General features: G+C 43.4%; 1 protein-coding gene across 1 annotated transcript in view; it reads left to right on the top strand.

Annotated features, from left to right (window-relative positions):
* Positions 1–739: 739 nt before the first annotated feature.
* The window catches only part of LOC120986899 (tubby protein homolog), an 88,916-nt gene continuing 72,896 nt past the window's right edge, over positions 740–16,759 (top strand). Inside the window, exons 1-2 of the mRNA XM_040415582.1 lie at positions 740–889; positions 14,901–14,936. Of these exons, the coding sequence (XP_040271516.1) occupies positions 882–889; positions 14,901–14,936 (44 nt within the window). The 5' untranslated portion in view covers positions 740–881. The remainder of the gene's footprint in view (positions 890–14,900; positions 14,937–16,759) is intronic.

Raw genomic sequence — 16,759 nt, 5'->3', positions numbered from 1 at the left:
AACCTTGTCGTGGTGTCTGGGCTTAGACATGTTCTACACCGTAGGACATGTTGACTAATCTCTCAATTTTAAAATCAGTTTGAGGATTTAGTGAGACTGCAGAGTGCACCTGTGTTTGTTATTGTTTTGTTACTTCATAAAGACTCAGGGGATATTGATCTGTGTATGTATCTCCAGTTCGGGTTGGCACTGTGACTTAGCCGACCCAAAGGCATTTCTCTCTCTTTGTGAGGTTTATTTCACTAAGACTTCAGAGATTTTTCTTTAAAGTCCAAAAATGCCACATGCATAAAAAGGAGACATTGGTCCATATTTGTGAGCGTAATCTCAAAAACTCAGGAGATATGTATCTAAAGTGTAAATATGTCCAGTCTGACAACTGCCACTGACATACAGACTGGCATGTTAGTAGTAAATTGTCTTTGAGGTGGACCTAGGTTTGCTGGCATTCTATTTTCTTCAAAAGAGACCTGAATGTTAAAAACGGGAAGCATTTTGAGACATTTCATACATCTTTTATTAGTTCCATAACCTATTTTTTCACTGTCTATTACATTGCAGGTTTTTAGCCATGTCATAGACGTCTGTTGTGTGACCAGGCTAATAAGCCAAGCTAATAAAGCTGATTATGAGAATCCCAATTTACTGATGTCCATGCCTGTGGGAAGATTATACATGCACTGTGTCCCTCCCTCCCTCTATACCAGTCTTCAGAAAGACTAATTCAAGCATAGCGTTCTTCAGCCTGCGTCCTCTGGAACCTGACAGCCAGGGCTACTTATACCCTGCCTTGAATGTGCTCATTTATATCTCATCTCAGACTCCGTGTTTATTGTTAGCAGATGTCTTAGGATTCTGGAGTTCCTAATTCATTGTGGGGGATGGAAATGTAAGTAATATTTTATCTTTCCATTAGGACTAATTACAATAGCATGCATTTCATTGAGTATGTTTTCACTGGTTTAGATTGGTGCTTGAGAATCCAGTCGTTAAGGAACCCCAACAGGTCATGTCTTGTGGTCCGCCATGTGGTCCGTATCCTTAGGGTATGGGAAGACGTGTCCACGTATGGCCAAAGCTTCGGCCACATGCGGTGGCAAATGGGAGCATGATTTTGCAAATAAAACTGGAGTATTACCTTACAGACTGTACAGCCTTTTGCCACTGTACAGTATGTCAAAATCTAATGTATCATTATGATTTTGATACTTCTTATTGGAGAGAGGTTTCCCTTCTCCTGACATGGTTTTTTACGTGCCTAAAGCTTTATAAAGATGGCACACAATAGGGTAGTATGTTCACACTGGTTGATCAAATAGAGCAAATTTAAGGCTCACCTTGTATGGTTACGGTAGAATAGGCGTAACTCTATTGAGGGCTTGATAAATAAGATCCGGTTCTTGGGTGTGCTGCCGCAGGGTATGGGGTTCCTCAGAAAAGATGTCCAGTCCCTCTGGAGGATCGTTTGAGGAGAAAGAAAGAGTTCCTGCTTCGGCGCTCCAAAACCACTTGAGCCGGTCTTTTAAAAAGAGATTCTTCTTTATTAAATAAAAAGCGCATGTGACAACAACGTGTTTCAGGGAATCTTAAGTCCCCTTCATCAGGTTGAAAGAGTACAACTGTGTCCCGATAGTGTAAGAACTTAAATACATCGTATTTATAGTATTAAATACATAGTATTTAAGTTCTTACACTATCGTGACACAGTTGTACTCTTTCAACCTGATGAAGGGGACTTAAGATTCCCTGAAACACGTTGTTGTCGCATGCGTTTTTTATTTAATAAAGAAGAATCTCTTTTTAAAAGACCGGCTCAAGTGGTTTTGGAGCGCCGAAGCAGGAACTCTTTCTTTCTTCTCCTGACATGGACACACTGCAGGTATCTATTAGCTCAAACCCATATGGCATCCCCCATTATAAAGCGCCACAACACTGTATTATGCAAGGGTGCAGCTAGGGCAGGTGCAGCATGTGCCCAGAGTGTTGGGTGCCTTAGCCAGGTAATTTAGACACAGGCCTAGGGCAGTGATATGAATCTTCGCCCTGGGTATAGTAAAACCTAGCTACTATCTGCTTTAAGGACATAAACCTGTCTAGCCCAGTGGTTAAGATCACAGATACAACTAACATACTAACATTTTCAGCTGTACTCTGCTTAAGACATGGTATCACTTTTTGTTATGTAACTGAGACATCTAACAGGACCCCCTCCCCAATGCCTGCCTTTTGTCACGCACAGGCCCCAATCCCTTCTGGCTCTTATTGGTCCTTGCATGTGTATCTTCATAGATGGACAGAAAGTTGTATATTTTCAATGGACGCATGTTTGCTCTCATGGTAGAATAGCTGGAAGGGTTCAGTGCAGCCTCGCTTAGTAAGCTCTATGGAGCTGGGAAGTAGATTTGCTCCCTGTTCCAGCAATATGAGGCATGATTTACAGGAAGCTAAGTCCACTAGGACTGAGCTGTCCTCGGCTAATGGATAAGCAGCTTTGGTGTCCATCTTAATCCAGGGCATCTGGGCAGGTGCTCCAGTAATAAATATTGACAAAACTGTATTCAGGTAAAATGAATGGCAATATCTGGCCCCATGAATGGGATGATCATCTGCTCAAATAATTTATCTTCTCCCGGAGGAAATTACTGTGTGGCTAGAACTCATTACCAGAGTAAACGGAAAACTATTAACACAGCAAATAAGTAACAAAACCATTAGAGTAGCTATGTACTGCTCCTTGCCAAGGGTATGAAATCATTAGGGGAAAAAAGTTGTTTTTGTCATGCTAATCATTATATATTACAAATACCTCCATTTTTTTTCCCCCGCCATAAGGTTGCACGACCTTTATCGCTGTGTAGCAATGCGGCCATTGCCACATATTGGACTGGATGAAGTCGCAGCACAATCCGCAAAGTGCCTTTAACCGAGAGTCACAGAGACGTCCATACATGCGTGACTATGTCTGGTACTGCACTAACCTCAGTCTCTTCACTTGAAGAGGACCATGTATAGCTACACATGTATGGATTTCAGGGTATGACCACACGCCTCAGACACTTCACGGTTGCAATTTAACTAATGAGGACCACACTGTTTACTCAGCCTGCATTGTTAATGGCCGCACGATATTGTTGGTGCTGTGTGGCCATTAACAATGCAGACCGATTAAATAGTGAGATTCTCATAAGTTAAACAGGAGTCAGCTACGCCCAGTACTAAACCACAGCACAGCCACGTCGCAATTGTGTCACATGCCGTGTGGTGGTATTCTCACTGTGTTAGGTACTTCTCTAAAGGGGTCACAATTCTTCTCAGCCCAAATAAATTCTTATTCACACGTATAGGGGTATTTTAATGAACATTATTAAAGGTTACATTTTACACTGGTGAAGATGCTCTGTGATTTATTTTTAACCACCTCCGGACCGCTGTACGCAGATTCGCGTTCCGGAGGTGGCAGCGCTGCGCACAATCACGCATATACGCGTCATCTCGCGAGACGCGAGATTTCGCTCCAAGCCGGCCCGCGCATGCGCATCGCGGGCCGGCAAAATTCAAAGAAGAAGTTCGTCACCAGCCTGCCAGCAACGATCATTGGCTGGCAGGCTGGCGATTTTTAAAAAATCCAATCACTGGCCATATAACAGATCATATTAGTAAATATGATCTGTTATATGGCTTCTCTGCTCCTCTGCTGGTCCTTTTCGTCGGTTGGATCCAGCAGAGAAGCAGACTGAACTGTAAGTACACCAAACACTTCACTGTAGCCCCTGATCACCCCCCTGCACCCCAATTAACCCTTTGATCACCCCTTTGATCGCCCCTGTCAATCACCAGTGAAAGGGAAAAAAGTGATCAGTGTAAACTGTCACTTTTTTTTTTTCACTAGTATTGGCTGTTAGGTTTTAGGGATAGTTTAGGCCCCTTGGTTAGGTAGTTAGCGTCAGTTAGCGCCCAGCCCACCGCACCGCAGTCACTTTTATTCGCTGAATAGCGTATCGCTAATCAGCATTTGTACTTTTATAGTATCTGTAAGTGATCAAAACTGATCACGGTCAGATCTATAATAGTATTAGTGTCACTTTAGTTCGCCCTCCACCCAAAACGCAGTGTTTGCCCGATCAGGCCTGATCGGTCGCCCACACGTGCGTTCACCCACGCCCGCCCCACCGCAGTGACAAAAAATATATATTTTTTGATCACTGCACATTCATTTTACACGCACTGCGGCGATAAAAAAATCAGTTTTGATATTTTTTATCAACCGCAGCGGCCTCCGGTACTTCGCTAGCCTCCCCTTTGTAAGACAGGCTTGCTTTTTTTCTTGGGTAGTCTCAGGGAATACCCCTAAATTTAGTAGTCCAAAATGTCAAACAGGGGGTATTCTTCTGAAGAGGCCTACAGGATTCTGACCCAGTCGGATGAGGAGTGGGAACCCTCATCTGATGAATCTAGCGGGTCAGAATATGAACCTGTGGAAAGCAGTGGCTCTCTGACCCAAAGTTCGGACGAGGAGGTGGAGGTCCCTGGCAGCACCAGGCGTACCCGGCCCTGTGTCGCTAGACCACAGGTTATGCAGGATCCGCTTCAAGAGCAGCAGAGTGGGGCTGTCGCTGCCGGATCACGTGGTGAGGCATACACCAGCAGCGCAGCCCTCCCTGGACCTAGTACCAGCACTGCCGTACAACATGGTGACGTGGCGAGCACCAGAAGGGCAGTTGAAGCTGGTACGGTGGCACGTGCACTAGTTACCCCGTCGCAGCCACCGCACAGACAGGCCCGTAGAGCCCCTAGAATCCCTGAGGTGCTGGCAAACCCTGATTGGCAGTCACCAACTTCAGCCGCACCTGTAGTTCCCCCTTTCACCGCCCAGTCTGGAGTTCGGGTTGAGACGGCTCAAATCGGTTCGGCCCTGGGATTTTTTGAGCTGTTCTTGACTGCGGAGCTCTTGGACTTAGTCGTGGCAGAGACCAACCAGTATGCCACACAATTTATATCCGCCAACCCGGGAAGCTTTTATGCCCAGCCTTTCCGGTGGAAACCAGTCCAAGTTTCCGAACTTAAAATTTTTTTGGGCCTTCTCCTCAACATGGGCCTGACAAAAAAGCATGAATTGCGGTCATATTGGTCAACGCACCCGATTCATCACATGCCCATGTTCTCTGCTGCTATGTCCAGGGCACGATTTGAGGCCATCCTTCGTTTCCTGCATTTTAGCGACAACACCACCTCCCGTCCCAGAGGCCACCCAGCTTTTGACCGGCTCCACAAAATTCGGCCCCTCATAGACCATTTTAACCAGAAATTTGCAGATTTGTATACCCCCGAGCAAAACATCTGCGTAGACGAGTCCCTAATACATTTTACCGGGCGCCTTGGCTTCAAACAGTACATCCCAAGCAAGCGTGCCCGGTATGGGGTCAAATTGTATAAGCTCTGTGAAAGGGCCACAGGCTATACCCACAAATTTCGGATCTATGAGGGAAAAGATCAGACCCTGGAGCCGGTCGGTTGCCCTGACTACCTGGGGAGCAGTGGGAAGACAGTCTGGGACTTGGTGTCACCCTTATTCGGCAAGGGGTACCATCTTTATGTGGACAATTTTTACACAAGTGTGGCCCTCTTTAGGCATTTGTTTCTAGAACGGATTTGCGCCTGTGGCACCGCGCGAACTAGTCGCGTGGGCTTCCCCCAACGGCTTGTAACCACCCGTCTTGCAAGGGGGGGAGAGGGCTGCCTTGTGTAACGAAGAACTGCTCACGGTGAAATGGAGAGACAAGCGTGACGTTTACATGCTCTCCTCCATTCACGCAGACACGACAATCCAAATTGAGCGAGCAACCCGTGTCATTGAAAAGCCCCTCTGTGTCCACGACTATAATGCGCTCATGGGAGGGGTGGACTTCAATGACCAGATGTTGTCTCCGTATTTAGTTTCCCGCAGAACCAGACGCTGGTATAAGAAGGTGTCTGTATATTTAATTCAATTGGCGCTCTACAATAGTTTTGTTCTCTACAGTAAGGCTGGGAGAACAGGATCCTTCCTCAAATTCCAGGAAGAGATCATCGAGAACCTCCTTTACCCAGGAGGTTCCGTGGCCCCATCCACCAGTGTAGTTAGCCGTCTACACGAGCGACATTTCCCCAGTGTCGTTCCTGGTACCTCAACCCAACCGTCACCCCGAAAAAGATGTCGTGTCTGTAGCAGGAGTGGAATAAGGCGTGACACCCGCTATTTCTGTCCTGACTGTCCTGACCACCCTGCCCTATGCTTTGGTGAGTGTTTCCGGAAGTACCACACACAGGTACACCTAGCATAGGGATTGCATCTCACAGGACAGGCACACAGGGCTATTAGGGCCCTTTTACTCTCAGCTGCTGCAAACCTCTCCTTTCACCTGGGATAAAGTGCATAACGTACTTCGCCACATCTTTGGGCGATTTGCGCTTTGCACATTGTCCCATGGGGAAGGAGAGGTTTGTTCTATAAAGGTAAAAAAAACTAAACAAAAAAAAAATTACCGGTAAGTAAAAAAGTTAAAAAAGTTAAAAAAAGTTAATATGTTCTATTCTAAAGTTAATAAAGTTATTGCTTTGCGGCCTGGTTTTTTCTTTTTTGTTTTGTTTTTTTTACCTTTCAGGTGGACCAACCGATCGACTAGCTGCAGCACTGATGTGCATTCGGACAGAAGCATTGCGCTGCTGTCAGATTACACGCAAGTCGGTGTATGCGGCGCTGCAAGACGAGATTTCTCCTCTGCAGTAAAAGATATGTTTGCCGAGGCATATGAGCTGAGGAGGTGGCGGTGTTCATATACTTTGGCAAACACTTTGTATATATAAAAAAAAAAATCCCGGCAATGATTTATTTATCCACATCGATTGATGTGAATGGAGAAATCTGGTTTGCCAGGGCATACGAGCTGAAGTGGGTATGGATGTTGGGCGGAGCTCCTATGTCCTGGCAGACGCCTTTCCCCTCCTTTTTCTTTTTTTGGCAGAGATTTTTTCATCCACATTGATCGATGCGAATGAAGAAATCTGTGCCGTTCATTTTTTTCTTTCAGCCCAGAGGCTGAACGGAAAAAAAAAATCTCATTACCCGTATGCTCAATATAAGGACAATAGCAGAAACTCCTAATGCTGGGCATACATGTAATGATTGCGGAGACCCTCAAATGCCAGGGCAGTACAAACACCCCACAAATAACACCATTTTGGAAAGAAGACACCCCAAGGTATTCGCTGAGGGGCATATTGAGTCCATGAAAGATTGAAATTTTTGTCCCAAGTTAGCGGAAAGGGAGACTTTGTGAGAACAAAATCAAAAAAATCAATTTCCGCTAACTTGTGCCAAATTTTTTTTTTTTCAATGAACTCGCCATGCCCCTCATTGAATACCTTGGGGTGTCTTCTTTCCAAAATGGGGTCACATGTGGGGTATTTATACTGCCCTGGCATTTTAGGGGCCCCAAAGCGTGAGAAGAAGTCTGGTATCCAAATGTCTAAAAATGCCCTCCTAAAAGGAATTTGGGCCCCTTTGCCCACCTAGGCTGCAAAAAAGTGTCACACATCTGGTATCTCTGTATTCAGGAGAAGTTGAGGAATGTGTTTTGGGGTGTCTTTTTACATATACCCATGCTGGGTGAGATAAATATCTTGGTCAAATGCCAACTTTGTATAAAAAAATGGGAAAAGTTGTCTTTTGCCAAGATATTTCTCTCACCCAGCATGGGTATATGTAAAATGACACCACAAAACACATTCCCCACCTTCTGAGTACGGAGATACCAGATGTGTGACACTTTTTTGCAGCCTAGGTGGGCAAAGGGGCCCACATTCCAAAGAGCACCTTTCGGATTTCACAGGTCATTTACCTACTTACCACACATTAGGGCCCCTGGAAAATGCCAGGGCAGTATAACTACCCCACAAGTGACCCCATTTTGGAAAGAAGACACCCCAAGGTATTCCATGAGGGGCATGGCAAGTTCCTGGAATTTTTTATTTTTGTCACAAGTTAGTGGAAAATGATGATTTTTTATTTTATTTTTTTCCATACAAAGTCTCATATTCCACTAACTTGTGACAAAAAATAAAAACTTACATGAACTCACTATGCCCATCAGCGAATACCTTGGGGTCTCTTCTTTCCAAAATGGGGTCACTTGTGGGGTAGTTATACTGCCCTGGCATTCTAGGGGCCCAAATGTGTGGTAAGGAGTTTGAAATCAAATTCTGTAAAAAATGACCTGTGAAATCCGAAAGGTGCTCTTTGGAATATGGGCCCCTTTGCCCACCTAGGCTGCAAAAAAGTGTCACACATCTGGTATCTCCGTACTCAGGAGAAGGTGGGGAATGTGTTTTGGGGTGTCATTTTACATATACCCATGCTGGGTGAGAGAAATATCTTGGCAAAAGACAACTTTTTCCATTTTTTTATACAAAGTTGGCATTTGACCAAGATATTTATCTCACCCAGCATGGGTATATGTAAAAAGACACCACAAAACACATTCCTCAACTTCTCCTGAGTACGGAGATACCAGATGTGTGACACTTTTTTGCAGCCTAGGTGGGCAAAGGGGCCCACATTCCAAAGAGCACCTTTCGGATTTCACAGGTCATTTTTTACTGAATTTGATTTCAAACTCCTTACCACACATTTGGGCCCCTAGAATGCCAGGGCAGTATAACTACCCCACAAGTGACCCCATTTTGGAAAGAAGAGACCCCAAGGTATTCGCTGATGGGCATAGTGAGTTCATGGAAGTTTTTATTTTTTGTCACAAGTTAGTGGAATATGAGACTTTGTATGGAAAAAAAAAAAAATCATCATTTTCCACTAACTTGTGACAAAAAATAAAAAATTCTAGGAACTCGCCATGCCCCTCACGGAATACCTTGGGGTGTCTTCTTTCCAAAATGGGGTCACTTGTGGGGTAGTTATACTGCCCTGGCATTCTAGGGGCCCAAATGTGTGGTAAGGAGTTTGAAATCAAATTCTGTAAAAAATGACCTGTGAAATCCGAAAGGTGCTCTTTGGAATATGGGCCCCTTTGCCCACCTAGGCTGCAAAAAAGTGTCACACATCTGGTATCTCCGTACTCAGGAGAAGTTGAGGAATGTGTTTTGGGGTGTCTTTTTACATATACCCATGCTGGGTGAGATAAATATCTTGGTCAAATGCCAACTTTGTATAAAAAAATGGGAAAAGTTGTCTTTTGCCAAGATATTTCTCTCACCCAGCATGGGTATATATAAAATGACACCCCAAAACACATTCCCCACCTTCTCCTGAGTACGGAGATACCAGATGTGTGACACTTTTTTGCAGCCTAGGTGGGCAAAGGGGCCCATATTCCAAAGAGCACCTTTCGGATTTCACAGGTCATTTTTTACAGAATTTGATTTCAAACTCCTTACCACACATTTGGGCCCCTAGAATACCAGGGCAGTATAACTACCCCACAAGTGACCCCATTTTGGAAAGAAGAGACCCCAAGGTATTCGCTGATGGGCATAGTGAGTTCATAGAACTTTTTATTTTTTGTCACAAGTTAGTGGAATATGAGACTTTGTAAGAAAAAAAAAATAAAAAATAAAAAATCATCATTTTCCGCTAACTTGTGACAAAAAATAAAAAGTTCTATGAACTCACTATGCCCATCAGCGAATACCTTAGGGTGTGTACTTTCCGAAATGGGGTCATTTGTGGGGTGTTTGTACTGTCTGGGCATTGTAGAACCTCAGGAAACATGACAGGTGCTCAGAAAGTCAGAGCTGCTTCAAAAAGCGGAAATTCACATTTTTGTACCATAGTTTGTAAACGCTATAACTTTTACCCAAACCATTTTTTTTTTTACCCAAACATTTTTTGTTTATCAAAGACATGTAGAACAATAAATTTAGAGCAAAATTTATATATGGATGTCGTTTTTTTTTGCAAAATTTGACAACTGAAAGTGAAAAATGTCATTTTTTTGCAAAAAAATCGTTAAATTTCGATTAATAACAAAAAAAGTAAAAATGTCAGCAGCAAAGAAATACCACCAAATGAAAGCTCTATTAGTGAGAAGAAAAGGAGGTAAAATTCATTTGAGTGGCAAGTTGCATGACCGAGCAATAAACGGTGAAAGTAGTGTAGGTCAGAAGTGTAAAAAGTGGCCTGGTCTTTCAGGGTGTTTAAGCACTGGGGGCTGAGGTGGTTAAGTAAATGACACTAGTGATCGACTGGGATTTCTGATGTCCTTAGTTATCAGAGCTGTGAATAAGATCAGGACGGAGCAATGTCAGGAAATTTTATTTTACCGAAAGAGTAGTTGAAGCTTGTTATAAACTTCCAGTAGATGTGGTTGGGAAATCTACAGTAAGTAAATTTAAACATGCCTGGGATAAACATCTATCCTAAGATAAAAAAAAGAAATAACATAAAGGCAGACTCGATGGACCAGGTGGTCTTTTTCTTCCATCAATCTTCTATGTTTACCTACCCATTCTTAACGGTGCAGTAGTGGGTTTCCAATGTCAAGTATTGATAGTGCCGGTGGATGTTAAAGTGTCTAAAAAGACGGAGAGTCTGTCAAGGAAAGACTCAAAAATCTTTATCCAGAATGGACACATTAGAGGGTAATCTTAACATATATGGTGCATTTTCCAGAAGCTCCACTACACGATCAGCACAGGTCAGGTATGGAGGGGTAAAACCCTAAAAAGAAGTATGGGGTAGTGATATCACTGTAAGAATTTTATTGTGGCTCTTGTAAACTAGACAACCACATTAATTATCCCTATTAATGATGAGCGACATAGGCAATATTTGTCTTTGTGATATTTCGCTAATTTTTAGCATAATATTCGCAATAAATTCACAAATTCTAGAATTTGTGATCTCCAATTATTATTTTCGCGATTGCGAAAACCGGCACTAATGATGCGCGCATTTTTTGCGCAATACACGCAACTTCACATTTTATCAGGTCTGAGTAGATATTACTGATTGGTGCATTAAGTATTGTTGTGACATCACAGCACTATTTCTGTAGCATGTATGTATGGACAGCAGAGAAACAGTAATTCCTATCACACTACCTAACACCCTGCACTGGAACCTATCAGCTACACTATATCACTATCTAACCTACACTGACTATCTCCCACTAACTATCTGTCTTATATATATGCAGGGGCGTTGCTAGGTTATGACATTTGGGGCCTGGGCCCCTGATGTTTTGTCTCAGGCCCTGAATGCCCTGCCTACCTGCTAGATACAACTGTATTGCACTCCTCAGGACGGCAATACAATTGAATCTAATGCCCTGCAACAGCTGAAGGACTTGTGTTGACATCACAGGTCATGTGATTAGTTCTAAATGCAGTAGCTGAAAGGGACCTGCGATGATGTCACCATCATGTGATCAGTGCAGGAGAGGACGGCTCAGCAGTGAAGAGAAGTTCTGGGAAGAAGCTATGGTGAGGTCTGCTACATGAGGAGAGGTAAGTGAAGGGAGAGGCATTCTGGGAGTTATAGTTATTTAACTGGGACTGTATGTTAGGGCTGAAGGGAAATAAGTTATTTAAATGGGACAGTGGGGTGGGGTGGAGTGATGTTATTTACCTGGGACTGAAAGTTGAGGGGGTGATGTTATTTACATGTGAATGCATGTTGGAGGTGGCTGGGGCAGGGTGATGTTATTTACATTATATGTTGAAGGTGGCTGTGGGAGGGAGTGATATTATTTACATGGTACTGAATGTTTAGGGGTAGTGTTATTTATATGGGATGGTATGTTGAAGGTATCTGGGGGAGGGAGGGATGTTATTTACATGGGACTGAATATTGAGGGGGTGATGTTATTTACATGGGACTGTATGTTGAAGGCGGCTGGGGAGGGGGTGATGTTCTTTACACAGGACTGTATGTTGAAGGCAGCTGGGGAGTGGGTGATGTTCTTTACATAGGACTGTATGTTGAAGGCAGCTGGGGAGTGGGTGATTTTATTTATATGGGACTGTATATTGGAGGGGCAGGAGAGATAGTGTGATGGTATTTACATGGGACTCTATGGCGGAGGGAGGGAAATAATGTTATTTATATGGGACTGTATGGTGGAGGGGATGAGGAATTTCTGAGGACACTAAATGGAGGAATATAACTACAGGGGGCACTGCGGGGAGCATTATAAATACTGGGAGTGTGTCAGGGCGAGCATTATAACAGTAGGGGGCAATATAAATACTTGGGGCACTTCAGGGCGATCATTATAACAGTAGGGGGTGATATAAATACTGGGGGTACTGTAGAGGCATTAAACCAGTAGGGGGTATTATAAATACTGGGGGGACTGTAGGGGTATTTTAAATCCAGTGGACATTAGGCATTCTTATTACTACTGGGGGCTCTATAGGAGGGACTTATAGATCCACATTATTTCTACTAAGAGCACTATGGAGGCCTTATTACTACTGAGGGGTCTGTAGATAGCTTTATTACTACTGGGGGAGCAATAGCGGGGCCTTATTACTACTGAGCGTTTGTAGAGAGCTTTATTACCACTGGGGGAACAACAGGGGGCCTTATTTCTACTGGGGCTCTGTGAGGGTATTATTAATACTGGATGGCTATTCTGCTAATGGAGGCATTCTTGGGGAGCACTATCACTGTAGGGGGCAGTATTACTAAGGAGGGCATTCTAGAAGGGAATTACTATTGGTGGGACTATGAGGAACACTATTACTGTGGGGAAGATTATTTGTATGGCACTCATTTTTCTTCAGAATAGTATTTGGGGGTACAGAAAAGTGAGGAACCTAAGATGTCCATGTGTCACACTCTGCAGAGATGAGGCTGCTGAGAGAAGTTTTCCAGACTGAATGGAGAAGATGATGACAGAGAAGATCTACATCAGAGGAGATGTCACCTGGGAGGCCCTGGATGTGAGAGGTATGTGTAGCTGTATAGGTTAGTCAGAGAGACAGAACTGTGGACACACCCAAAGGGAAATCACAGGATAGAAACAGAGTGGTGTTTTCAACCCCATATAGTCCACAATACAACAAAGTTTGTCAAATTATGAAAAAACATTCTTCAAATGGACCAAGGTTTTGCTGAAGTAGTCAGTATGGGAATTCAGTGTGTAGCGAGACGAGCAAAGACATTGGGTAATACTTTATCCCCCAGTTTATTTAAAGATAACAGCACTGGCAAAAATAAAACTTGGTTACAACATAAAGGTACATATAAATGTGGCCACAATGTCTGCACCTACTGCTCTGTTATTCACGTATCAAAAGACTTTACTTCTTGCACAGAGAACCAAACATATATGAACAAACAATATATTAACTGTAACACATATGGTGTGGTTTACCTGATTACCTGCAAAACTTGCCAACTCCAATATGTAAGGTGTACATCTGGCCCCTAAAATTAGGATTAGACGGCATTTGTCGGATGCAATCAGAGATGACAATAAAAACATAAACACATTCCGCCATATCTCAGCAGTCTCTCATCATGTCTTACACCATCATGGAGGGGATGTGAGTCACATTGACTCTATGATTAAGGGTGCTACAAGCGTGTACCCGAAACTCGTCAGGGAGATGTGAGGCCTGTTTCGTATTTATCTTTTGTAACTGCTTTTAATGGAGAAAAAATAAAGTTGAATGGATTTTACCAATACCGGTGGCTGGAAATCGCTTACATTTATTGCTGTGGGAGTGCAGTCCTGCACCATCTGTGCCCCGGAGGTGTCACGGATGGTGTTGCAGAAAACTATAAGTCACAAATAAAGATCCGACTGACTTGATCCCAAACTAAGGAACATATGGGTGAGCCCTATAAAAGCCCTAGAGCTCTCCCTGACTGCTCAGCCCATGCAAAGATCTTTGATAGAAAAGACTATCTAGACTGAGTGACACCTGAAAACCCTATAATAGTGAGGGGACACGACCACCGGCTCCCTGCACTCAATACGGAGGGAGTCAGGGTCACCTAGAATCAAGCCAACAGAAAAACACAAATAAAGGAATAGACTTATCTGAGGAACCAGCAGTTGCAGCATCTAGCAGTGAGCACAATCCAGGAAGTAGTATAAACCGCAAAGTGAGGCAGTATGGGAGGGGATATAAAGGGAGGCAATCACTGCTAATAGATGACAGCTGGGAGAGGGAGAAGAGATGACAAAACGAAACCAAAACAAAAGAACATCATGCAAGAGGTACTGAAGAACGTCTGTCAGAACTTCTCAGAGATCTGGCGGTGACAGGAGGTCCGAGCAGAAGCTGGCCTTTGTTACTATATAGCTGTATAGTAAGTACAGTAAAATGTCTTCAGTGCTAGTGTTTGCGGGGGTGGGGGGTTGGGGTCGGTTGGTCGACTTAGAGAATTGAGCAATATGCATTGGGGCTTGGGCCCTGGATCTTTTGAGACCCTAGCAACGCCCCTGTATATATGAACTAACTAACTATCTAATGTAATTGGATAAGGAATAGGATAAAGATGAAAGTACAGAGCACAGTAATGTCACTGCTCTCTCTCTCTCTCTCTCTCTCTCTCTCTCTCTCTCTCTCAGAACTGCAATAAAAACAGCAGAAAATGGCTGCTGGGAAGTTTCTTATATAGTAAAGGGGTAGGCAACTGTCCTATTGGTTGCTAGGGATGTTGCTAAGTTTAGACCAAGATATTGCAGCCTTCTCATTGGCCCACAAGCAAGAAGGGAGGTTACCGATGAAAAAAAAAATCTAGAATATTCGCAATTACGAATATATAGCACTATACTCTACATCTTCGCGAATTTTCGAAGTGCCGATATTCGCGATAAAAATTTGGGATTAGAATATTCGCGATCAACACTAATCCCTATAAATGTAACAATATATACTCTTTTTTTATACAGGCCAGAAGAAAGTTCAGCTGTTGACCCAACAATCAGGTAATGAATAGAGATGGCCTTGCTGTTCGCCTGGCGGTCGTTTCATGTCGAACTTTGCTCGTTCGCATTTCGCCGAACATGCAAACATATGGCGTTATTCGCACGTGCCATATTTTTTTGCATAGCTCCGAACTTTGACCCATGACACATCAATCAGGTGGGACTGGACAGCTAATTGAGACGTTTCAGCACATGGACACAACCCCAACCCTATAACAGAACTCGATCTGGCAGCCATTTTATATTATGTGTTTTGCCAGCGTAGGGAGAGGTTGCATTTTGGAACAGGGATAGTTAGGGACACCAAACGCTAGCTAATAGGGCCACAAAAGTCCTTTTAACTGTTATAGGTGTGCTATCGATAGGTGTGATATAGAGGGGTGTGATATACTTATAATATAGAAATTATATTATAGTGTATTTGTATTGTGCAGTGGTTATGTGCGGTTCTGCTGCGATACTGCAGCTAGATAGAGGGACAAACGCTATTGGAGTAACTAATTGCAACGGGTGTGATATACCTGGTGCCCCAAACAAAAATGATTGAGGGATACGATATACTTTCTTCCACAAAATCCTGATTGAGGGGTGCTATATACCTGTTTCCGCCAAATACTGATTGAGGGGGTGCTATATACCAGTTTGCGCCAAATACTGATTGAGGGGTGCCATATACCTTCTTCCACAAAATACTGATTGAGGGGTGTGATACATCTGCTTCCACAAAATACTGATTGAGGGGGGCTATATACCTGTTTCCGCCAAATACTGATTGAAGGGTGCTACATACCTGTTTCCGCCAAATACTGATTAAGGGGTGCTATATACCTGTTTCTGCCAAATACTGATTGAGCGGTGCTATATACCTGTTTCCGCCAAATACTGATTGAGGGGTGCCATATACCTTCTTCCACTAAATACTGATTGAGGGGTGCTGTTGCTATATACTTTCTTCCATCAAATACTGATTGAGGGCTGCGATACACCTCCTTCCACAAAATACTGATTGAGGGGTGCCATATACCTGCTTCCACCAAATACTAATTGAGGGGTGCTATATACCTGTTTTCGCCAAATACTGATTGAGGGGTGCTATATACCTGTTTTCGCCAAATACTGATTGAGGTGTGCCATATACCGTCTTCCACTAAATACTGATTGACAGGTGCTATTGCTATATACCTTTTTCCACCAAATACTGATTAAGGGGTGCTATTGCTATATACCTTCTTCCACCAAATACTGATTGAGTGCTGCAATACACCTGCTTCCACAAAATACTGATTGAGGGGTGCTATTGCTATATACCTTCTTCCACCATATACTGATTGATGGCTGCGATACACCTGCTTCCACAAAATACTGATTGAGGGGTGCCATATACCTGTTTCCCCCAAATACTGATTGAGGTATACTATATACCTTCTTCCACAAAATCCTGATTGATGGGTACTATATTCCTGTTTCCGCCAAATACTGATTAAGGGTGCTATATACCAGTTTCCGCCAAATACTGATTGAGAGGTGCTATACACCTTATTCCACAAAATACTGATTGAGGGGTGCTTATTGCTATATACCTTCTTCCACCAAATACTGATTGAGGGCTGTGATACACCTGCGTCCACAAAATACTGATTGAGGGGTGCTATTTCTATATACCTTCTTCCACCATATATACTGATTGATGGCTGCGATACACCTGCTTCCACAAAATACTGATTGAGGGGTGCCATATACCTGTTTCCCCCAAATACTGATTGAGGTATACTATATACCTTCTTCCACAAAATCCTGATTGAGGGGTACTATATTCCTGTTTA

This window comes from Bufo bufo, chromosome 1, assembly GCF_905171765.1.
Source record: "Bufo bufo chromosome 1, aBufBuf1.1, whole genome shotgun sequence".
NCBI lineage: Eukaryota > Metazoa > Chordata > Amphibia > Anura > Bufonidae > Bufo > Bufo bufo.
This window is presented reverse-complemented; position numbering and strand designations above follow the sequence as displayed.